This window comes from Panthera leo, chromosome Y, assembly GCF_018350215.1.
Source record: "Panthera leo isolate Ple1 chromosome Y, P.leo_Ple1_pat1.1, whole genome shotgun sequence".
NCBI classification, from domain to species: domain Eukaryota; kingdom Metazoa; phylum Chordata; class Mammalia; order Carnivora; family Felidae; genus Panthera; species Panthera leo.
In genome coordinates this window covers 881,122-905,973 of record NC_056697.1, presented here as the reverse complement: position 1 = coordinate 905,973, position 24,852 = coordinate 881,122, and the positions used below count along the sequence as shown (strand labels likewise).

The 24,852-nt window shown below is 49.2% G+C and overlaps 1 protein-coding gene across 1 annotated transcript; it reads left to right on the top strand.

Annotated features, from left to right (window-relative positions):
- The first annotated feature begins 1,984 nt into the window (after window positions 1-1,984).
- On the top strand, window positions 1,985-24,612 carry CRLF2 (cytokine receptor like factor 2). Its single transcript, XM_042926555.1, has 8 exons — window positions 1,985-2,094; window positions 11,409-11,511; window positions 12,951-13,114; window positions 14,602-14,735; window positions 16,769-16,931; window positions 18,135-18,240; window positions 21,584-21,668; window positions 23,681-24,612. Exons 1-8 carry the CDS (start codon window positions 2,013-2,015, stop codon window positions 23,954-23,956), a joined length of 1,113 nt encoding a protein of 370 aa, XP_042782489.1. The 5' UTR covers window positions 1,985-2,012; the 3' UTR covers window positions 23,957-24,612.
- Window positions 24,613-24,852: the final 240 nt, after the last annotated feature.

The window sequence follows — 24,852 nt, the reverse complement described above, 5'->3', positions numbered from 1 at the left end:
CTATCTATCATCCATCCATCCATTTTTCCATCCATCCATCCATCCATCCATCCATCCATCCATCCACCTGCCCATACATCATATCTATCTATCTATCTATCTATCTATCTATCTATCATCTATCCATCCATCCATCCATCCATCCATCCATCCAACCATTGTATCTATCTATCTATCTATCCATCCATCATATCTATGTATCTATCATCTATCTATCTATGTATCTATGTATCTATTATCTATCCATCCATCCATCCATCCATCCATCCATTCTATCTATCATCCATCCATCCATTTTTCCATCCATCCATCCATCCATCCATCCATCCATCCATCCACCTGCCCATACATCATATCTATCTATCTATCTATCTATCTATCTATCTATCTATCTATCATCTATCCATCCATCCATCCATCCATCCATCCATCCAACCATTGTATCTATTTATCTATCTATCTATCTATCCATCCATCATATCTATGTATCTATCATCTATCTATCTATGTATCTATGTATCTATTATCTATCCATCCATCCATCCATCCATCCATCCACCTGCCCATACATCATATCTATCTATCTATCTATCTATCTATCCATCCATCCATCAGATCTATCTATCTATCTATCTATCTATCTATCAATCAGCTATGACACTATGATATCCACCTCCTAATCCCTGGAATCTATGAATATGTCACCTTACATGACAAAAGTGCTTTTGCAGATGTGATTTTGCAGATGTGCGGATGGGAACAATTAATCTGGATTATCCACTTGGGCTCAGGGTCCGTATTTGTACGAGGGAGGCAGAAAGGTGAGAGTCAGAGAAGGAGATGTGCCCATGGCAGCAGAGGTTGGAGGGAGGTAGGAGTGACTAAGAGTCAAGGAATCCAGGGAGCTTCTAGCAGGTGGGAGGGCAAGAAATCAGCCTCTCCCCTCGAAATTCCAGTGGGAATGCCAGCCTGCCAACATCTTGATGTTAGCCCAGGGTGACCAGTGTTGGACTTAGGATGTGCAGAATGTTCTGGGTAGACAGATCCCTGGTCTCAGGCCAGGAGGACTTGAGTCACCCTGCACTTAACACGTGATTGGAAGACAGCTCACTGTTAGCTTCTCAGAAACACAGGTTTTTTTGAAAAGTTTATTTATTTTTGAGAGAGAGAGAGAGAGAGAGAGAGAGAGAGAGAGAAAATCCCAAGCAGGTTCCAGGCTGTCAGTACAGAGCCTGATGCAAGGCTCAAACCCACAAACTGTGAAATCGTGACCTGAGCTGAAACCGAGAGTCAGATGCTCAACCGACTGAGCCACCCGGGTGCCCCTAAACACACAGTTTTTAACTCTAGAATAAACTTATTCCTGCTTTATTTTGTTTTGTTTGTTTTCTTTTTGCCTATGTCGTTCTGGTCACAAATTCTGTGAGTGTGAAAATGCTTGGTAACTGGGGCTGTTTTTGCAAATACAGACATCACTGTTCTTAGTAGTTGAATTGAAGAAAAACATTTTTGAAGGTCATCTCGATCCCCAGTGGGGGGCTTGAACTCATAACCCTGAGACCAAAAAAAAAAAAAAAAAGAGAGATTCGTCATTCGAATTCTGAAAGTCCCCAGAGTGTGACCGTAGGGATGCCAGGCTCACGCCCACGCGGCTGGAGACAGATGGGGAGGGGGCACCAAATGTCTGTGCCTCTGGGTGACCTTGAAGCCTGCTGTCCAGCAGCCCTGAGCACAAAGTGGCTGCAGGAGCCCACTCCGCTCAGCATGGTCCTGACCAGCCGGGAAGGCTTGGAGCCCAGCTCGTCAGCGTGGATGCAAGACTGATGTTGCTTGTTGGTCGTGATGTTGGTTTTTTTTTGTTTTTTTTTTTTCTCAAGAGTCGTCTTTTTAAGATCCACCCTGCTTCCCGTTGTCATTTCCTTGTTTCTGTTCCACTCTTTAAAAACAGGGTGACCTCTGTGCCTTAGGCGTCAGGGCCCAGATCCTGCTCACTGCCTCCTCTCTGTCCCAGCATGAGGACAGTCTTCCTGCCCTGTGCAGCGGCCGCCCTGTTTCTGCTGGGACGTGCGACGGCTTCGGGGGACGCGGGCCAGGGTGAGCCACCGTGCAGATGCGGTGACGTGTGCAGAGTGTCCTTGAGTTGAACCTACCCTTCCCTGCCCTTCCCCTTCCTTCCTTCTTTTCTTTCTTTCCTTCTCTTTCTTTCCTTCTTTCTCTCTCCCTCTTTCTTTCTTTCTTTCTTTCTTTCTTTCTTTCTTTCCTTCTTTCTCTCTCCCTCTTTCTTTCTTTCTTTCTTTCTTTCTTTCTTTCTTTCCTTCACTCCTTCCTTCTTTTTCTTGTTTCTTGCTTCTTTCTTTCTTTCTTTCCTTCCTTCGTTCCTTACTTCACTCCTTCCTTCTTTTTCTTGTTTCTTCTTTCTTTCTTTCTTTCTTTCTTTCTCTTTCCTTCCTTCTCTTTCTTTCTTTCTTTCTTTCCTTACTTCACTCCTTCCTTTTCTTGTGTCTTCTTTCTTTCTTTCTTTCTTTCTTTCTTTCTTTCTTTCTCTTTCCTTCCTTCTTTCTCTCTCCCTCTTTCTTTCCTTTCCTTTCCTTTCTTTCTTTCTTTCTTTGTTTCTTTCTTTCCTTTCTTTCCTTCTTTCTTTCTTCCTTTCTTTCCTTCCTTACTTCACTCCTTCCTTCCTTTTCTTGTTTCTTTCTTCTCTTTCTTTCTCTTTCTTTCTTTCCTTCTTTCTCTCTCCATCTTTCTTTCTTTCTTTCTTTCTTTCTTTCTTTCTTTCTTTCTTCCCTCCTTCATTCCTTCCTTCCTTCTTTTTCTCTCTCTCTTTCTTTCTTTCTTTCCTTCTTTCTCTCTGCTTCTTTCTTTCTTTCTCTCTCCATCTTTCTTTCTTTCTCTCCTTTCCTTTCTTTTTTCTCTCTCTCTTTCTTTCTCTTACCTTCCTTCACTCCTTCCTTCCTTTTTTCTTCTTTCTTTCTTTTCTTTCTTTCTTTCTTTCTTTCTCTTACCTTCCTTCATTCCTTCCTTCCTTTTCTCTTTCTTTCTTTCTTTCTTTCTTTCTTTCTTTCTTTCTTTCTCTTACCTTCCTTCACTCCTTCCTTCCTTTTCTTGTTCTTTCTTTCTTTCTCTTCCTTCCTTCCTTCTCTCTTTTTTCTTTTTTTCTTTCTTTCTCTTACCTTCCTTCACTCCTTCCTTCCTTTTCTTCTTTCTTTCTTTCTTTCTTTCTTTCTCTTCCTTCCTTCCTTCTCTCTCTTTCTCTTTCTTTCTTTCTCTCTTTCTTTCTCTTACCTTCCTTCACTCCTTCCTTCCTTTTCTTATTCTTTCTTTCTTTCTCTTCCTTCCTACCTTCCTTCCTTCTCTCTCTTTCTCTTTCTTTCTTATCTTTTTTTTTTCTCTTTTGCAACTACAGTGTCTTTTTGTTTGTTTTTTGTTTGTAAAAGTAACAAGGAGCTTGGACAGTTCTGTGAGTCTCTGAAAATCTGAGTTTCTCTGATGTGAAAGGTCACTGTTGTTTTTTCATGTTTATTTATTTATTTTAAGAGAGAGAGCAAGAGAGCAGGGGAGGGGCAGAAAGAGGGATAGAGAGAGAGAGAGAGAGAGAGAGAGAGAAAATGAGCAGGAGAGGGGCACAGTCAGAGAGGGAGAATCCCAAGCAGGCTCCGCACTGTCAGCACAGAGTCAGGGCTCAAACTCACAAACCCCGAGATCATGACCTGAGCTGAAATCCAGAGGTGATGCATAAGCCCCCCGGGCGCCCCACAGAGGGCTCATTGTTCATGGCGTTTGAATGGATCAGGCGTGAATGGAAAAGTAAATAAATAAAAGAACCCCTGGGTGCCCCACCGAGATTCTGGGTGGTTTCACGGTTCTTGCTGCCTTCCTTGCAAGAGATCCAAGGGTTTGCTTTCAATTAACGTGTATCTGCTGGTGAGAAGAGCAAGTCACCAGAGATCCTCGGACGAACATGAGGGTGTCCCCGCCGTGTCAGGCCGTCACAGGTGTGTGTTGTCTGAACCTGGGGCTGCTTGTTTCCAGAACCTTCTTTCCCTGTCCATGCTCATATGTTACAAGCTTTGATAGAAGGGGCCAGGGAGAGAGGGCGGAGAGCCTGGGGGCAGGTGTCCTTCCTTCCCGAACAGGTTGGACTTGATTTTCTAGCCTGGCGGGTGGTGGAGATGGGAGCCCCCGAGGGCACATCAGGGACTTTTCGGTTCTGAACTGTCACACTGCCTGCTTACGTGCCTGGTTTGCAAGGGTCCGTGGGCACCTGTTTGCTATGGTCTGCTGGTGACACATGGGGTTTCCAGCCGGCCCAGGAAGGGGTCCGAGGGAGCCTGGATGGGGGGGTCCCCGGGCTGGCCTGGTGATTCCCAGACTGTGTGCAGTCAGAGACGGAGTGCGAGTGGGGGAGGGGCAGAGAGAGAGGGAGACGCGGAATCCGAACCGGGTTCCAGGCCCTGAGCCATCAGCACAGACCCCGAGGCGGGGCTCGAACCCACGAACCGTGAGATCAGGACCCGAGCCCAAATGAAGAGTCGGACACTTAAGGGACGGAGGCCCCCAGACACCCTGGGTTTAGACGAGCTGTGGATCCTGACCCGCTTGAAACACATCCATCAGCGGGTGCCTCTAAGCGTCTTTACTGGACAGAGGTGGACAGACAGGCCCACTGATGGCTCAGGGTCAAGCTGAACGCACGGAAAGCCTTTCTAGTAACTTCTCAGAAAACACTGAAGCTGGTTTTCTCGCTGAAAGGCATCTGTGGTTTGCTCGCCCTTCTTACAAGAGACCTGCCTTCCCCCCGAGTCCCTGCAGCTGGGAAAGCCTTCGGAACTGAGTGCCGGGAACCCAGGGTGTCCCGTCGTGAATCTACGGGGACTCAGAAAGCCACGGGGCACAGAGAGAGGGACAGAGAGGCGGATGCCCACTGACAGCAGGGAGCCAGACGTGCGGCTCAAACCCATGAACCCTGAAGTCATGATCTGAGCCCAAGTCAGACACTCAGTCCACTGAACCCCCGCCCCAGGCATACCCCAGCTTAAAAAAAAAAAAAAAAACCTTGGTTCTTTTTGTCACTTAAACTCAAGGCAGCCAACGAATAGTGTCGTATTTGTTTCAGGAGTAGATTCAGACACTTTCCTACTCGACCGTCGCCGTGCGTGTTGGGTTGGCAATGGTCTCGTCACTGGAAACCCGAGGGCCCCCGGGAATGGGAAGTGAGCAAGCATTCTAAGTGACATTGCCTACCTTGTGACACCGTGGTTCCCTCCCCCCCCAACCCCCGGGCCCCGTGACCTGCTACTCTGATGGGACTTTGTGTACTCACCCCAGAAATACCCAGGGCTCTTTGGGGGCAGAGTCCCTCGTTGCAGCAAATTCTCATGATTCATTAATCACCTTTTCTGTCTGTATAGAAAACATGATCAGAATCAGGAGAATTCATAGCAACCATTTCTGTCTTTTTTTTTCTTTTTGATAGAATAGGCTTTTAAAAATGTTTATTTATTTTGAGAGAGAGAGAGAGAGAGAGAGAGAGAGAGAGAATCCCCAGCAGGTCCCAGGCCGTCAGCACAGAGCCCGACCTGGGGGGTGGGGGGGGGCTCCTTGTCATGAACCATGAGGTCAACCGATGACCTGCCCTGCAAAGCGAGAGTTGGACGCTTCACCGACTGAGCCACCCAGGCGCCCCCTTTTCAACCCTTTCTTAGGTTGCTCCCAAGACCAGGTCATGAGGTATCATAAAATTATGTGGTCAGATACAATTTTTACAAAATTAAGTTGCTCATTCTGTTTTAAACAGTTATGGTAAACTGAGGCTCCTGGGGGGCTCATGGGGTGAGCGTCCGACTTCAGCTCAGGTCATGATCTCATGGTTCGTGAGCTCGAGCCCCGCATTGGGCTCTGTGCTGATAGCTTGGAGCCTGGAGCCTGCTTCCGATTCTGTGTCTCCCTCTGACCCTGACCCTCCCCCACTCACGGTCTCTCTCTCTCTCTCTCTCTCTTTCTCTCTCTGTCTCTGTCTCTCTCTCTCTGTCTCTCTCTGAGGAATAAACAAACATTAAAAAAATTAAACAATTATGGTAGACTATATGTAAAAATTTCCATGTTAAGCACTGTGTTAAGTACACTCACATTTTTGTGCAACTATCCCTACCATCCATTTCTAGAATGTTCTCAGCTTCCCAAACTAAAACTCAGTCCCCATGAGGGCCCCATCTTGTGCATGAGGGGGTCTCCACGGAACTGTGGATTCTCATGAACTATTGATGAAGTCTGGAAATCAGTGCCCCGAAGATCTTTGTCTCTCTCTCCCTCACCCCCACCCTCTGGACAGAGATTCTCATGAACTATTGATGAAGTCTGGAAATCAGTGCCCCAAAGACCTTTGTCTCTCTCTCCCTCACCCCCACCCTCTGGACAGAGATTCTCATGAACTATTGATGAAGTCTGGAAATCAGTGCCCTGAAGACCTTTGTCTCTCTCTCCCTCACCCCCCACCCTCTGGACAGACACCTTGTGTCACTAGGGATGTCTGTCCTACAGGTTCTACAGTTTTACACCTTTGCCTCTCGACAGAGCCCAATAAATTGATCACATCTAGTAAAGTTCACACGTTTTCTGACCAACAGTGGGGTAAAGCATCTTTTCCAAAAAGTTCCTTGTTGCTGAGCCACTGATGTTCAAAGGTGGCACCCCTCAGACCACAAGACTCAGATGACATCACTTTGTGGAAGTAACAGACGGACCGTGGCCCAGGAGGGTGGGTAATTCCTACAGACGTGTGGGTTCTCCTCACCCTGTCTGGAAAATTTAATCAGAGGCAAAATGGCTGCCCGTCCAGAAGCCTCGTCCACAAAGGAGAAGAACCATCATATGTTAAAATAAACATTCAGCCTCAACGCCGTCTGACTCCCATGCAATCCGTTAAAGAGCTTTGCGAAGATGGAAGCCCGTTTATAGAGCTGGTGGGCAGAGCCCATTACACACGTATTCCGGGGACAAGCGATCACTAGTTCCCCAGTAGGAGCCTCGTCAACTGTTTGTCATACAAAGTTCTCCCTAAATTCATGGATGTGATCATCTGCATTGAGCTAACTGGCTTCATCCAATGGAGAAAAGATAGTTTATTTTATTTTATTTTATTTTATTTTATTTTATTTTATTTATTTTATGGAGAAAAGATATTTTATTTTATGGAGAAAAGATAGTTTATTTTATTTTATGGAGAAAAGATATTTTATTTTATGGAGAAAAGATAGTTTATTTTATTTTATTTTATTTTATTTTATTTTATGGAGAAAAGATAGTTTATTTTATTTTATTTTAGATTTTAAATTATGTTTTAATAATTGGAAGATGCCTTTAAAGAACTCTCAAGAGCCAACGTGAATCACAACCCCAAGATCGAGAATCTCACGCTCCACTGCCTGAGCCAGCCAGACGCCCCGTTCATTTTTAACAGGAACAATGAGGTCTTTTATTTTTAAATTTAGATTTGCCCTTACAAGGCACAGGGCAGGGGTGAGGACCACATGCACAAGCAAAGGTTTCCTTTGTACTTTGCAAACCGCACCTGAGCCCTTACAAATGGCTTGCTAATCTCAGGTCCCACTGCCTCAACAGCAGCACTGTGCTGCACGAAAATATTTTATACGGTCAGCGGGGAGTCTCCCATGGATTCCATCCCCTTCTCAGAGATGTCTTGCCCACACCCCCATGTTGAGGACCCCAGACATGTCCCTCACGTATGCTTGACAGGAATGCCTCAGTCCATCCTTGGAAGGAAGCAACAGGGACACAGTAACTACCTTTTCTTTGTCCTTTATTTATTTTTTTTACTTTTTAAATTTTTTTAATGTGTATTTATTTTTGAGAGAGATGGGGACGAGAGGCTCAGAGAGAGAGGGGGAAGCAGGTTGCAGGCTCCGAGCTGCCAGCACAGAGTCCGACGTGGGGCTCAAACCTGTGAACTGTGAGATCATGACCTGAGCCAAAGTCAGATGCCCAACTGACGTCCCTGTTTCTCCTCCTCGAATCGAGGAAGCTGCCTCCTGTCCCTGCAGCCAACTCATCAGATGAAACCACAAGATCACTTCTGCTTTCCTGCTGGTGGATTGAGCTGTCTGGCTTTATCAATCAGACATTTCCCGCAGACGGAGGTCAAAGAATCTAACCTAATGTTTGCTGAGGACTGAGCGGTCAAGTTCCCTCCCTTTCAGAACCTGAACGTGTTCACCGTAACAAATGGACACTCGTTCCCCTTTGGAAGATCAGGGGTTTCCAGAAGCCAGAACGTCCTTCTCGACCTCTCTCTCTCTATTTCTGGAACCGATGCATGAAGGTCAAGATCACCTATAGTGTGATCAGTTACATCAGGAACAATGGCCAGCACAGAACAGAAGTATTCTGCACACTCTGAGCATTAGAAAGACTTCCTTAAAAACTCAAGGAATGGGGCGCCTGGGTGGCGCAGTCGGTTGAGTGTCCGACTTCAGCCAGGTCACGATCTCGCGGTCCGTGAGTTCGAGCCCCGCGTCAGGCTCTGGGCTGATGGCTCGGAGCCTGGAGCCTGTTTCCGATTCTGTGTCTCCCTCTCTCTCTGCCCCTCCCCCGTTCATGCTCTGTCTCTCTCTGTCCCAAAAATAAAATAAAAAACGTTGAAAAAAAAAATTATTAAAAAAAAAAAAAAAAAAAAAAAAAAACTCAAGGAAAATTCATACCCCTCATTCTGCCTTTGATTTTCAGAGGCTGTGATAGACCCAGAGTCCCATGACGGGAGTTTTCACAGAGAGTCCAACTTATTTACATGCCTTTGCTTATCAGTTCAGCATGTCTTTCCTGAAGCTTTTTCCACGTGTTGAGCACAGGGCTGGGCACAGTGGGTGATGTGATGTCATCAACCAGATTGGAAAAAGAAAACTAGAATAAGTAGAATAGCTGTGTTGATTAATGGAAGCCAGATTGCCAACATGCAGGACATTGAAAGACAGACTACGCAAATGGCCAATGGCCAAATGATCTATGAAAACAGAGCTCTGATACGCAACCTGGGCAACCTGTCCAGGAAACCAGCCCCTCGAGTCAATATCTGACGACTTCCCTAAATTGCATCCACGCTTCCAACTCAGAACCAATCAGAGAAAGCCCCTCCAGCCAATCACATGGTACAGCAAGCTTTCAATAAACCTCTTCTGCCTGTTCTCATTCGGGTGGTCTTTGTTCATTTCCACAGTGTAGACAGTCATTGGTCCATTGTGTGAGAATATTGGTAGGAGCTCCTGAGGGACACATTAGTGAAACACAAGATTGGATTTGGGTTGCTGTGGGGCCAACAGTGAGAGAGAATGGTTAATTCTGGACCATGAGGTGGGATGTGACCCCATGAGTGTCCATCAGGCCGAACTATCCAGCCCAGAGATGTCAGAGCTGAGCACACAGCGATAGCACCAGGACATGTATTTGCCTCCTGCTGGAGGGGTGGGGATGGGGGTTGAACCCAGAACTGAAGGTGGAGTGGGAGTCCCTGACCTGGGGACTTCCAGACTCTCTTTCTCAGCATTTGTGGACATGTGTCTGTTCACCTTCCTCTCACCCACAACCTGCTGGGTGCTAGAAATGTGTCCTTTGATCCATCCATCGATCCATCTATCCATCCATCTTTATATCTATCTATCTGTCTATCCACCCATCAATCATCTTTCCATCTATCCATCCATCCATCCATCCAACCATCGATTATCTATCTACCTACATATCTATCTAAACATCCATCCATCATGTCTGTGTATCTATCTATCTATCCATCCATCATATCTTTCTATCCATCCATCCATCCATCCATCCATCATATTTATCTAACCATCCATCCATCATATCTATCTATCTATCTATCTATCCACCCATCAATCATCTTTCCATCTATCCATCCATCCATCCAACCATCGATTATCTATCTACCTACATATCTATCTAAACATCCATCCATCATGTCTGTGTATCTATCTATCTATCCATCCATCATATCTTTCTATCCATCCATCCATCCATCCATCCATCATATTTATCTAACCATCCATCCATCATATCTATCTATCTATCTATCTATCCACCCATCAATCATCTTTCCATCTATCCATCCATCCATCCAACCATCGATTATCTATCTACCTACATATCCATCCCCTATCCATTTATCTATCTATCTAACCATCCATCCATCATGTCTGTCTATCTATCTATCCATCCATCCATCCATCCATCCATCCATCATGTCTACCTATCTATCTATCTATCTATCCATCCATCCATCCATCATCTTTCCATCCATCCATCCATCCATCCATCCAACCATCGATTATCTATCTACGTACATATGTATCCCCTATCTATCTATCTATCTATCTATCTATCTAACCATCCATCCATCATGTCTGTCTATCTATCTATCTATCTATCTATCCATCCATCCATCTGCCCATCCACCCACCATGTCTGTCTATCTATCTATCTATCTATCTATCTATCTATCTATTCTCTATCCACTTTAACCCAACCCAACACCACTGAGTTCATGCTAGTCTTCCTTATTCCCCAAATTGTTACTCCCTTCTCTGACACTTGGAAAGTTGCCCGTTGTAACCCTCAGGATCAGTGCATATTTTCCCGATGCTAGAATACACCCACTAACCACTTTCACAATGACTAACCCAGACATCTGTGAGCATCAAAACTGCACCAGCTTAAGTAACTTTAAAAGCCAAGACCAAAGGACTCACTTGTCTGTAAACTTTTTCTCAACTTGTCATGTGTGCTGTTCCAAGAGAGACAGTGAGTTTGTTGGTGTCTAATGCCCTTCGTGTGACTACAAAACATGATGTCATCAGACACATGGTTCACACTCCATAGGTGCTGTTTACTCTAATAATGGCCATTATCTCTTGTGAACATCACAAGAAAGGTCGCTATAATCTTTGTTTTTAATGTTTATTTTTGAGGGGGGGGGGAGAGAGGGAGAGGGAGACGGAGAGGAAGAGAGAGAGAGGGAGACACAGAATCTGAAGCAGGCTCCAGGCTCTGAGCTGTCAGCACAGAGCCTGATGAAGGGCTCGAACCCATGAACTGTGAGATCATGACCTGAATCAAAGTTGGAGGCTTAACCGACTGAGCCACCCAGGCGTCCCTGGGTAGCTGTAGCCTTGCTGCTGACGTTTGCTTCTATCCTGAGCAACCTTTATCTATCCTGCCGGCCTTACCGATATAATTAATGCTTGGCTTGTTTCGGACAATCGTGATTCTATCTGTCCCTTTAAAGCAGTCTACTATCCTTATGACAGATGTGCTGCTGTCCTTTTACAAACCTCCAACCGTTTTCAGCATTGCCTCAAAAGACACCCTATTTGTCTCTTTTCACCCAGAACCAGTCCTGCAGGTTCGGATTATCAACTTTAACTTTGAGACTGTGCGGGTCACATGGAGCCCGAGCCGATACTCCGGGACAAATCTGACTTTCGTCTACAAGTAAGTGCTCTCGGGACGGGGAAACCGTGCTCTGAGCTCAAATATGTCTCCCTCTGAGACGCCAACAGTTGGGAGGCAGAGATAGCGCACGTGGGAAGAGCCAGAACGTGCACGTGTGAACGTCTAAGGCCGGTCTAGCCTCGAGCCCTCACCGCGACTGCAACCAAAGATCCCCAAGACATGGAACTGAGTGATGACTGAGTCACGCTCAAAACCACCTAGATTCTGACCGACACAGACACAACTTTCCTTGAGTTGCAGCCATGGCAAAGGTGAACCTTGTGGGATTTTTCACACGAGCTTAGCGACCGCCACCTTCTGAAAATGTGTGTCCCTATCACGGGCTTATGTGTGTCACTCACTCCAACACAGGAGCATAGATGAGGGAGCAAAGGATTCTCCAATTAGTCGAGTCTCAGTTCTGTGAAGGGGAGGTGTCTGGTGTGTGATCGATTCTTCACAGTTTGGAACCAGAAGAGATCAATGGGAAAGTGTAGGCAGGAGCTGTGTTTTAAGGTGAATTGGGGTGATAAATGAGACTCAGGAAGAAAAAGGCGCTGGGATTCCTAGGCACTCACACAGCTACGTCACTTGAGTATCAGTTTGTTACCAAGGGCGTCGTTGATCTGGCCACTGCCTGGACGTAACGTTGCAGGATACCTGAGACACATCTTCAGTCTTGCTGTGTCCCTCCCCAAGTGCCTCCTCAACTCAGGGGCATGGTTACCATGCAAGTTAAACTGTACTTTTGTTAGTTTTCTGGGGGCAGTTGTGACAAAGTACTGGAAATTGTGCAGCTTAGAACAGCAGAAATTCATGCTTTCCCAGATCTGGAGACCAGAAGTCTGAGATCCAGCGTGGGCAGGGCTGCTGAGGTCCAGGAGTGACAGGGCCGCTGAGATTGGGGTGGGGGGACAGGACCACTGAGATCCAGGAGGGTCATGGTCATAGTCCTTCCAGAGGCTCCAGGGAAGCGTCCTCCCTGCCTCTTCCAGCTTCCGAGTCCTCAGGTGTCTCTTGGTTAATGTCCCTCCCATGTCTGCCTGTGGCTTCATGTGGCTTCTGCTCCCTGTCTGTGTCCGTTCCCTTGTGTTTCTTGCACAGATGCCTCCATTCACTCTAGGACACAGTCTCATGCCTGATGATCTTACGTCCAGACCTTTTAATCACGTCGACACTGACTGTATTTCCCAATCCGATGCCATTCACAGATTCCAGGGATTAGTCCTTGCAAAGCCCGCTTGCAGCCCAGTCCAGGAGACATTCAAGGGGCCTCACCTTTCGAGAGAAGGGACGCTTTTCTGTTCCGATCGTTCTTGCTGTGCTTGTAGGAAAGAGTCCTTGTCCTTGTAAAGAATAAACACCACTTGCCGTCGATGTGCCAAGGTGTTATTTTCACAGGCTGTCTACGGCTGAAGCGTTCTGTTTTCTAATTGCAGGTTGAGTAGTGATGAGGCCAGTCGCCCATGCTGCAACTACATCATTCACGAAAGCCACACTGCCGGCTGCCTCCTGGAGGCCAGAAAGGACGAAATCCTGTGCTTTTCCCTTGGGAATGGAACGGATATCCTTTTCCAAAAGTGCGAGTGGATAAGCGCGTACCGTAAGTACCCAAAAAGAAGTCAGTGCCACGTGCTGCTTTCCTCCTCCAACGGAGAAGAGACTGGCCGTCTACAAAGTCTGTCTTGTCACACACACCGGGCAGGGATGCGTCCACACTGAGCAGGGGACCCCGGGGGACCCCGTGGAGGCTGTGAGGGGAGACACCAAGCCCAAGATGTAGCATGGCCCCCTGGCCCCCAGCAGAGAGACAGAGAGAAACGCCCTCTCACCCTCGATAGCACCCCATGGGTTTTAATCAGCTGCCTCCAGGGTTGGCCGTCGATCTCGGGTTACAAAACTGTACAAATAGGATGAAACCCTCTTTCCAAAATGTTTATTCTTTACTCTAGATTTCTGTAAGGTAGCTGTGGGTTTTTTTTTTCTTTTTTTTTCTGTTTTTTGATGGATGGAGTGTCACAGTCTATCTCAGCCCGTGACGAGGGCTATGGACCCTTTACGCATAAAATTAGTCAAGGGCTCTGTAGCAGCTTCCAAGGGCAGCCATAACAAATTACCAGAAACTGGGCAGCTTAATACAACGACACCAGCCATTGGATTCAGGGCCACCCTCATCCACGATGACCTCATCCTACCTTGATGAAATTTTACTAATTTACTAATAAAGCCACATTCTCAGGTGCCAGAGATTAGGACTTGGACGTTCTTGTGGGGGGATGCCGTTTAACCCACCTCAGTGTCCCTTTGGTACAGAACAAGCTGACTGGGAAGGAGTCTCATGTGACGTTTCCCATGTTCAGTCTTCATTTCGGTTTGCTGGACTGACGGTAACCAATGACCACAAAATGAGTGGCTCAAAACCAGAGCAATGTACTCTCCCACACTTACAAAAACCCTGGCGTATGAAACAAGGCTAGCTCCTTCTGGAGGCTGTGGGGGAGAATCTGTTCCATGCTTGTCTCTTGGCTTCTGGTGGCTTTCTGGCAACCCTTGGTGTCCCTTCGTTTGTAGAGACATCAGCCCCATCTATCCTTCTACCTTCACAGGCCCAGAGGTATATCATCTATGTGTGTTCCCACGCCCTTGTCCCTCTGTGTGTCTGTCTCTTCCTATGAGGACACCAATGATATAGGATCAGAACACACCCTACTCCACTAACCCCCATCTTATCTTTAATAATTACACCTCTAATGATTCCATTTTAAAACACAGTCGTATTGTGAGATATTGGGGGGGGGGCTAGGACTTTAACACATCCTTTTTTTAGGGCCACACTCTGGATCCCATAACAGATACTTCAGAACTTTTTACACAATTTCAAAGAGTTCCTTCCGTGACCCACACACAGGTCCTTGACGCTCTGGTTAAAACCTCTGCGATAGATAAGCCCTCAATCCCATAAGGTATTTACGGAAGGATTCATGCAGGCAGAAAAACGTGCATCTAAGCAAACTTACCCCTATAACGTTAGCGATGTGGAACCTTTGTCTTCCTAGAGGTGGCGGTCATTCTGTTGTCTCTCCTTCTCAGTGAAACCCAGCTCCCCAGAAGATTTGAGTTTCCGCTGGCATGAAGACGCTGTGACGGTCACCTGTTCTGACCTGCCCTACAAGCGTCTTCTGTACGAAATCCAATACAAGAGCGTTTTCGACACGGAGTGGCAGGTGAGTGGGGGGTGGTGTCTTCTCAGGGCGAGTGTGAGCGAGACTCCCCAGGTGGTAACTGAGAGAGACGTGGAGAGGCTCTGAGACGTGTGTTGACATTTATTTTAAGGAAGTGCTTCTGGGATTATAGGGTCAGGTGAGTCTCAGCCCAGCAGGCTGGAAACCCAGACAGGTTTCCCATTATGGTCTTGAGACCGAATTTCCTCTTCTCTGGGAAACTCCAGTCTGTCCTGTCAAGGCTTTCAACTGATTGAGTGAGGCTCACCCACCTTATGGAGTGGTCTAAAGTCGGCTGATTAAAAACGCAGTAACACCTAGGCTGACATATGACTAAAACAGTGGATGCCAAATGTGGCCCGATTCACAAATAAAATTCATCACCATCACCCCCTCCCAGTTACACCCTGGGTGCCACCCACCCCACCCCTGTTTGTGTGCCTTGTAAACATAGGGGAACCCTTTCTGGTTCTGAGTGTATGAGCACGGTCTATGGAATAAATTAAAATTACGTGACTATGAATGACCCAGTGGCTCACAGCTATCTTCCAATAATCAGACGGCTACCGCATAGACAAGGGATTGAGTTCTTCGCAGAAGGGGAACGGGAGCCAATGGGAGAAATCTGCAGACAGCAAATGGAATCACCTGCAACCAGGTGCAGGGAGGTGCCCATCAGTGAAGGCCCCCAAGTCTGAAGTTGGATTGGAGGGGCTCTCCTACAGGACAGCACAAGTGGTTAAGCAACGTGGACTGAGTCACCTGCCACTCTCAGGAGTCAATGATTCCATAATTCTGCAAGTACACCTGGGTTCACTGATCTCTGCAGACTTGGATGGTGAGGTCGACCAGAAGCACCGTATCCCATGGCCCCATCCAGGGAGTAGGGGGAGAGAAGGCAGGGTGAGCATTACTGAACATCTCAGCCCAGGACACTCGATGTCTCCCATCCCTAGGGGGGATGGGAAGGGCTGCCTTCAACATTCATTTGAGATATACTGACTGAGTGTCTACTAAATCCCATGCAATGAGGGCACAGAAAGAGCACGTAGCTAGGGCAACTTGGGAAGAGAAATGCAACAGTAAGGATAAAAATGAGAATGCACTGTAATGAGAGGATCGTCGTAAGGCAGTTGTATGTACTAGAAGCTGCAGGGAGCCTATCAAAAAAGAGAAAACTGACCTACTGCTGGTCTGGTAGAACGGAACCACTGAAATGAAATTTGATGAAACTCATCCAAGAAACACATGTCTCAGTAATAGGTGGGTATTGGAGTTTATCTGAAGAACATGCTAGTAACACAATGTGTCCTGATCAACGATATTGAGTGTTAACAGACTTGAAGTGTGTATAAGTTGCCCAATTCTCATCTATTGAGCCCCTTTTTAGAGACTGATTATAAGGAAAGAATTGAAAATGGGGATGAGGTTTTATTCACAAACACGTCTATTGAAACATCTGAAATAAATACAAAGCATTGGAGGCCACCTATATGACACACAATAGAAAGATAGTCAAATAAATTATGGCACATCTATATGATCAAATATGTAAGAGCCACCAAAGGCTTTTTAGTGACAAGAAGTGATATTTAGTGATAAAAAGTGACATTTAGTGGTACAAGCGATGTGTAATCACTCTTAACTGATTATATCATGGAGATAGAATGAAAGGTTTTTACGGTTTTTTGGTTGAGTGTTTGTGTGTGTGTATGTTTTCTAAAGTCTCCAAAGTAAGTATGAGTCACTTTTGGATTCATACAAAGAATTACTGTTCTTTTTATAAGGAATAAGTTTTCACTGAGTAATCTTTAAAAGCATCTGTGGGAGTATGTGTTCCAAAGGATTGCTTCTTCTTGGAGAGGAGTGGGGAGATTGTTGCTGCATTTGTCTCTGCCGTTGCTTATAGCTAGGCAGGCAGAGGAATTGCAACAACAACATGAATGCTGAAAAGCAGGTGTCCTATGTGAGTCTCTCGCACGAGGGTAAAGAGTTGGGCTAAGGCAGTGATCACTGTCTTTGCTTTCTTTCTCCAGTCGAAGGAGGGCGAAACCTGCAATGTTACGATGCAAGGCTTGGATTCTGAGAAATGTTATTTCTTCCGGGCCAGAGTCAAAACACTGGAGTCCAGCTACGGCTCTGACACTTACCCAAGTGACTGGTCCAAGGTGACACACCAGCAGAGGGGCGAGCTGAGAGGTGAAGCTTGCTACACAGCAGTGCACGGGCCATCAGCCTGTCTTTTGGGGGGAGTGGAATGGGGGCACCTGAAAACACGAATGACCTCACTGTCTACTTCAGAGTTCAGTTTGAAAGTGAGGGCCCTTCTCGTTTCTCTCTCTAGGCTCCCTACCTCATTGGGTAATTTCATTTTTATTTGTATTAACAGCAACAATAATAACAAGTACTACTTATGAATGTTACATTGATCTAGGCATAGATTATAGCTATATACATAAATAGATGATAGATACATTGACATTGATAGGTAAATAAAAGACAGTTGATAGATAAGTAGATAGATAGATAGATAGATACATACATACATACATAAATATGATGGTTGGAAGGATGGATGGGTGGATGGGTAGATAGATACATAGATACATAGATATGATGGATGCATGGATAGATTAGATAGATAGATTAGATAGATAGATAAATAGATAGATACATAGATACATAGATACATACATATGATGGATGGATGGATGGATGGATGGATGAATGGATAGATACATGGATAGATAGATAGATAGATATAATGGATGGATGGATGGATGGATAGACAGACAGATAGATGATAGATAGATACATAGATATGATGGATGGATGGATGGATGGATGGACGAATGGATAGATGGATGGATAGATAGATAGATAGATAGATATGATGGATGGGTGAATGGATGGATAGACAGATAGATGATAGATAGATAGATGATACATACATACATACATACATACATACATACATAGATATGATGGATGGATGGATGGATGGATGGATGAATGGATGGATAGATACATAGATACATACATATGATGGATGGATGGATGAATGGATAGGTAGATGATAGATAGATACATAGATACATAGATATGTTGGATGGATGGATGGATGGATGGATAGATGGATAGACAGACAGACAAATGATCGCCAAAAGTAAGCCTCAGTATCCTCAATGCCCCCCGCCCCCCCTTGGCAATGCAGGTACTTGAGGGCAGTGTGTTGACTCCTACCGTGGTGTCCAGAGACACCATCACTCTTTCCAGGATATTTTCCACTGAAATCAAGATTTTCTGACCCTGCCATTTATAAGGGCAGAAAAGTAGAGGGTGGGGGTTGGAGCCTGACCAATCATGTTGAACACTCACAGTGCTCGTTCTGTTTTGCTTCAGATTCATGCCAGGAGAAAAAGCTTTTCCCCAAATTTATTTTAATTTGTGGTATGATTGCCTTGCTGACCGTGTCCCTTCTCCTTCTGTCTTTATGGAAAGTACGGAGGTAAAGATGACCCTTTGGTTTTTTTTTTAACTTTGTTTATTTAATTTGAGGGAGAGCAAGCACGGGTGGGAGAGAGACAGAGAGAGGAGAGAGACAGAGAAAGAGAGAGAGAGAGAAAGAATGCAAAGCAGGCTCTGAACTCCTCGCTGAGCCCGATACGGGGCTCAATCCCAGGACCAAGAGATCATGACCGGAGCCGAAATCAAGGGCTGCATGTCTTTGCTTTACGTGAGCCCAGACGTTCCACTGTGACGTTTACAGGTGCAGGTGCCCTGGGGGGGGGGGGGCGGGTGCCTTGCTTGCTTCTTAGGATGAGGTTTCCATAGCAACAGCTGGGGGTCACGCGTAGAGGAAGATATAGAACGGTCCCGGAGCACTGAGGCCAGGTCTGTGCCGGGGGGTGGGTGGCACAACTCCGGAGGGTCCCCTCGGAACGTGCTACGGGGCAGAGACGCTGCGTTTAATTCTTGTGGGTGGCGCATGACCTTTCCACCCAATCGCTTCTGTTTTCCCAGCTTGAGTCGCTGATGTCCAAACACTTCTCTACCAGTGATGTGCTTGGGGTTTTATTGATTTATTAATAATTTTTTTTAACGTTTATTTATTGCTGAGACACAAAGAGAGACAGAGCATGAGCAGGGGAGGGGCAGAGAGAGAGGGAGACACAGAATACGAAGCAGCCTCCGGGCTCTGAGCTGTCAGTGCAGAGCCTGATGCAGGGGTTGAACTCATGAACAGTGAGATCATGACCTGAGCCGAAGTCGGACGCTTAACTGACAGAGCCACCCAGGCACCCCTGTCTGGTGTTTTAAATACAGACCTGGAAGCACCCCTGAGGCAAAGTTAGGGTCTCACTTCCTGGAGCACATTAACACTTGGCACTGTTTTCAAGGGGAGCCCCTACTTGCAGTGAGGACTAAAAAGTCAACTGTACTGGTATCTTAGGGTTCCTGTAACAAAGGAGCAAACAAGGAGAAGCTCCCACCACAGACATCTATCCCATCTCAATTCTGGAGGCTGGGAGGCTGAGATCCAGGCAGGGCTGAGTCTGGGGGTCTGACATCCAGGCAGGTCTGAGTCTGGGGGTCTGAGGTCCAGGCTCGGCCGAGGCTGGGAGGCTGAGGTCCAGGCAGGGCCGAGGCTGGGAGTCTGAAATCCAGGCAGGTCTGAGTCAAGAGGTCTGAGTTCCAGGCAGGGCTGAGGCCAGGAGTATGAGATCCAGGCAGGGCCGAGGTTGGGAGTCTGAGATCGAGGAGGGGCTGAGGCTGGGAGGCTGAGGTCCAGGCAGGGCTGAGGCTGGGAGTCTGAAATCCAGGCAGGTCTGAGTCAGGGGGTCTGAGTTCCAGGCAGGGCTCAGGCTGGGAGTCTGAGGTCCACGTGGGGCTGAGTCTGGGGGTCTGAGGTCCAGGCTCGGCCGAGGCTGGGAGGCTGAGGTCCAGGCAGGTCTGAGTCAGGGGGTCTGAGTTCCAGGCAGGGCTGAGGCCAGGAGTATGAGATCCAGGCAGGGCCGAGGTTGGGAGTCTGAGATCCAGGAGGGGTTGAGGCTGGGAGTCTGAGATCGAGGAGGGGCTGAGGCTGGGAGGCTGAGGTCCAGGCAGGGCTGAGGCTGGGAGTCTGAAATCCAGGCAGGTCTGAGTCAGGGGGTCTGAGTTCCAGGCAGGGCTCAGGCTGGGAGTCTGAGGTCCACGTGGGGCTGAGTCTGGGGGTCTGAGGTCCAGGCTCGGCCGAGGCTGGGAGGCTGAGGTCCAGGCAGGTCTGAGTCAGGGGGTCTGAGTTCCAGGCAGGGCTGAGGCCAGGAGTATGAGATCCAGGCAGGGCCGAGGTTGGGAGTCTGAGATCCAGGAGGGGTTGAGGCTGGGAGTCTGAGATCGAGGAGGGGCTGAGGCTGGGAGGCTGAGGTCCAGGCAGGGCTGAGGCTGGGAGTCTGAAATCCAGGCAGGTCTGAGTCAGGGGGTCTGAGTTCCAGGCAGGGCTCAGGCTGGGAGTCTGAGGTCCACGTGGGGTTGAGTCTGGGGGTCTGAGGTCCAGGCTCGGCCGAGGCTGGGAGGCTGAGGTCCAGGCAGGGCCGAGGCTGGGAGTCTGAGATGCAGGCAGGGCTGAGGCTGGGAGTGTGAAATCCAGGCAGGTCTGAGTCAGGGGGTCTGAGTTCCAGGCAGGGTTGAGGCCAGGAGTATGAGATCCAGGCAGGGCCGAGGTTGGGAGTCTGAGATCCAGGAGGGGCTGAGGCTGGGAGTCTGAGATCCAGGCAGGGCTGAGGCTGGATGGGTCTGAGATCCAGGGGGGGCTGAGGTTGGGAGTGTGCAGTTCAGGCAGGGCTGGAGGCCTAGAATCTGAGATCCAGGCAGGGCTGAAGCTTGGAGGTTGAGGTCCAGGCAGGTCTGAGCCTGGGAGGCTCAATTCAAGCAGGGCTGAGGCTGGGGGTCTGAGATCCAGGCAGGGCTGAGGCTGGGAGGCTGAGGTCCAGGCAGGGCCGAGGCTGGGAGTCTGAGATCCAGGCAGGTCTGAGCCTGGGAGGCTCGATTCAAGCAGGGCTGGAGGCTGGGGGTCTGAGATGCAGGCAGGGCTGAGGCTGGGGGTCTGAGATCCAGGTGTGGGCACCGTTGGTTTCTCCCGCGGTCTGTCTCCTTAGCATGTGTCCTTGCATGCCACACTCTCCTTGTGTCCCTTCTGCCTGTGAGCACACCCATCCTGGTAATCGGTCTCTCTTTTTATAAAGCCACCAGTCATATTAGATTAGGATCATATTACATTACAACCTCTTAATTTCAGTGTCTGAGGGCCTGTGAATTAAAGTGACCAAAGGCCGGTTAACAGGAGAAAAGGTATATGTTTCTGTACTGATGGCATGATTTTCGGTGCACGCGGGATTCCCTGGGAGGAAATGAACACGCGGAGCAGCAGTTTGTCTGGGGAGCTCAGCCACGACTTTAGCAACGGGCTTGTGCACCTGCGGGTAGGCAGAGGACAAGGCGTCCCGGAGCTCTAGGGCGGAAACTGTGGGAAGGAGACTAGAACATGAACAGAGAAAATTCATGGCGAGAAAGGTCGTGTGTGTGGAAATTTGTTGCTGATAACATTGGTTCTCTTCCTGGTGAAAAGTGGGGGTGGGGGGCGCCTTTACAAATGAAAATTTCCGTCGCAAGCTGGGAAAGCGCTGCGTCAGATTTTAGGCAGGTGGGGAAGGGCAGGAGGCTCCCCCAGTGTCTCCTGCGTCGTAACTGCCACCAGGCCCCCCTCTTCGGACTGTTTCCACCAATCAGTGCGTTCGTGGCCTTGAGGGAAACCATGGTCCTGGGGTCACTCGCCGCCCGCCCGCCTGACCAGATCTCCTTGTGCGTTTCAGACTGCACAAGTGCCTCATGCCCAGCGTGCCCGATCCCAAGCTCACCTTCCCTGGGCTCTTTGAACTGCACCGCGGCAACTTCCAGGTAAGTGCCCTCCTCCCGTTTGTCTCCAAGCTCCCGCCCTGTGCCCTGTTTCCAAGCCAAGCCAGCGACCTCCCGAGACGCCCTCGAGCCTTTCCTGAACCCAGAGCCCGCAGCGTGCTTGTTTTTCTCTTGCTCACGCACACGAGGTGCAGGCAGGGTCTCAGAGGGCGGCCTCTGCTCCAATCGGCCCCGGAGATCTGTGCCCTCTCGGGATTTTCCAGCCCAATCGACCCTCTGATCTCCCCAGGAAGTTGTGCTGTCAACATGTCACCTCTGAAAACAAACCATAGACTTCCGCTTTTAAAACGGTTTACGGCCGTTACTTCATTCACTTGAGAGAATTGGGGGGAGGGGAGCAGCCCCCACCCTCGGGAGCTCAACCCCACTGGCTTGCCTTGTGCAGCACAATGAGTCAGCACTTTCCCGGCACGGCCCCCAAGCAGAGGCTTCAAACAACACAGATAAATCACCTCCTGTCTCCCAGTTCTGCACACCAGAGGCTGAGACCCAGGCAGGGTGGGGCTGCTGAGATCCAGGGGGGGCAGGACCACTGAGACCCAGGCAGGGAAGGGCCGCTGAGATCCAGGCAGGGCAGGGCCGCTGAGATCCAGGCAGGGCAGGGCCGCTGAGATCCAGGCGGGGCAGGGCCACTGAGTTTCAGAGGAGGCAGGACCCCTGAGATCCAGAGGGGACAGGGCCGCTGAGGTCCAGGCAGGGCAGGGCCGCTGAGATCCAGGAGGGGCAGGACCGCAGTCCCTCCAGAGTCTCCAGGGGAGGGTCCCTCCTCCTCTTCCAGCTTCTGGGGCTCCAGGCGTCCTTGGGCCAATGGCCACGTCCCTCCCGTCTCTGCCTCTGCCTTAACACCTGCCGTTGGCTTAGGGCCCCCCTGATCCCGGATGGGCTCTTGTCCGATCGTCCCTTCATCCCATCTGCAAAGACCGTTTCCCAAACAAGCTTCTGTATGGAGGCTGTGGGACTTCCACCTCCTCGAGGAGGAAGCTGAATGTCCAAACCCCTTAGATACAAGGGAGGAAGAACACAGCAGGGGAAACCTCGTCCTCCACCCCTTAGTTTCTGTGTCCAGAACCTGCCAGTGAAACGCACAAAAGACAGATGGGCGGCAGACAAAGTTAGTTTCGTGTGCACATGACTCTGGGGCGTCCCAGAAAAGAAGCGTAACCCCAAAGAGGTACTGAGACCCGCGGGCTCCCGCGGTGTTTTGACCAAGCGTGACCAAGCGTGCAGAAGTGACAGGGCAGAGGAGAAGGGCGGGTGGGCCTGTGGCTGGCAGGCGAGGGAAGGGGAGTAGAAGATGTGTTGGCGAATAGGGCGTGTTGAGTACGCTGTGCTATTTGGACTTGAGCTTCGAGGGTGAGCAGGACTGTGCTGCAGTTGTAAGGTCACCGTTTATTGGTTTTCGAGACAGAGTCAGAGCGTGAGCGGGGGAGGGGCAGAGAGAGAGGGAGACACAGAATCCGAAGCGGGTTCCGGGCTCCGAGCCGTCAGCGCAGAGCCTGATGCAGGGGTTGACCCCACAGGGATCCGTGTGGCACATTCTGCCGACTGAGCCAGCCAGGCCCCGCCCTTGTTGGGCTCTGTGCTGACACAGGACAGAGGTTGATACAACTGTTTAGAATCACAGCATCCGGGCCCCACCTGGACCCGCTCGCTGAGCAATCGTCCTGACGACAAGACCCCGCGAGACCCGCAACCAGAATCAAGTTCCAGAAGCGCCACCACGAAAGTCCTGTTTCTTGTCCTAACACGTGAAAGGAGCCGCACAGGGTTTAGAAACAGCCTCTGAGGCTGAGGATTAGAGGCGGGTCTAAAAGCACCGTGGGCGGAGCTCAAAGATGCCAAACTCGAACGAGAGGGTGTTGTGTTCCCCTGGGCTCCGCGTGTGCGCCCCAGGGAGGCTGCCCGGGGCCCTGGGATGCTTGGCCACAGGACCCTTGCACCAGCCCCGAGGCATTTCCTCGCGCTCAAGATGCACTGTTTTATTATTCCCGCAGGAGTGGATCAAGGATACACAGAACGTGTCCCACGTGGCCAAGACGGAGGCCACGGAGCAGGAGTGTGTCCCCGAAGAGACCCTCGTTGTCCAGCTACAGAAGGCCGAGGCCGAGATGCCCATCGTGACGACCGGCCCGTTGTGCCCTCCAACGGAGGGGGAAGAGGCCTCCAGGGATGCCAGCCCGGTCGCGTGCCAGCCCCCACAAGGGGGCGAGGTGGTCTCTCTGGGGGGCTTCACGTTTGTGATGACTGACAACTCATACATGCTGTTATGAGGGGGTGCAAACTCAAAACCCAACATTGAGGCCTACATTGACACTATAGCATCTGAGGGACTCAGTACGACCACCAAGGGAACACCAACTATGCCAGAGTGTGTGGCGGGGGTGGGGGGCTCACTGAGGATCCTAACCGCCCAGCCAGGGCACTCCGTGTGTCAGCTTTCCCCCCACGCATGGTGGACGGGACTCCGTCTGTCGAGTGCTTCTTGTTTCCAGCTCACATGTGCCTGCGGCTGATGGTTTCCCATCCATCGCGAAGGACGCTGGCCAGGGCTCCCTGACGTCGCCTCCCTCCGTGCACGTCGCCCGCGTGGCTGTTCCGACAACATTTACCATCCTGGGCACTTTGCGAGCCCTTTTGTGACGCAGCACACATGCCCCGCGAGCAACCCACTCCGCTCCCGGGTAGGAAAGGAAGCCTGCTTTACGGATGCGAACGAGCCACGCGGATCCTGCCCTCACACGCGAAAAGAGCCACTCGGCAACGACAGGACCGCGTTCTCCAGCAGAGTCCGTTTCTGTGGGCGTCCACACGCATGGTGTTGAGTCTGGACGCAGGTGGACCTTCGACCAGATCCATCCTGCCCTTGAGGACATACTGTGTTTTTCTTTTGTAATGGAAATAAAGGAAGGTTTATCGCCTGGGCTTCAACTGCATAGATTATCGAGATCTGTCTGTCTGGGGTCTCTGCCCGTTGCAGTAAATAAGTTTGGAGCTCGTGTGTGTGTGTGTGTGTGTGTGTGTTGGGGAAAGATGATTCCAAAAAACCTCTTTCCCACCCAGAAAACCCTCCACGGATGCAAAGAAAAGAGTTTTATCCCAGAGCCTGCAGGAAACCACCTCACAGGCAGCCCGCCCAGAGGTCACAGCGATAGAGTCTCACTGGCTC

Excerpts from the sequence above, each read along its gene's own strand:
- CRLF2 (XM_042926555.1), top strand. The coding sequence starts at position 2,013 with ATGAGGACAGTCTTCCTGCCCTGTGCAGCGGCCGCCCTGTTTCTGCTG. Across the intron at positions 11,512-12,950 it reads AATCTGACTTTCGTCTACAA|GTTGAGTAGTGATGAGGCCA; the intron begins GTAAGTGCTCTC and ends TTCTAATTGCAG. Across the intron at positions 14,736-16,768 it reads TTTTCGACACGGAGTGGCAG|TCGAAGGAGGGCGAAACCTG; the intron begins GTGAGTGGGGGG and ends TTCTTTCTCCAG.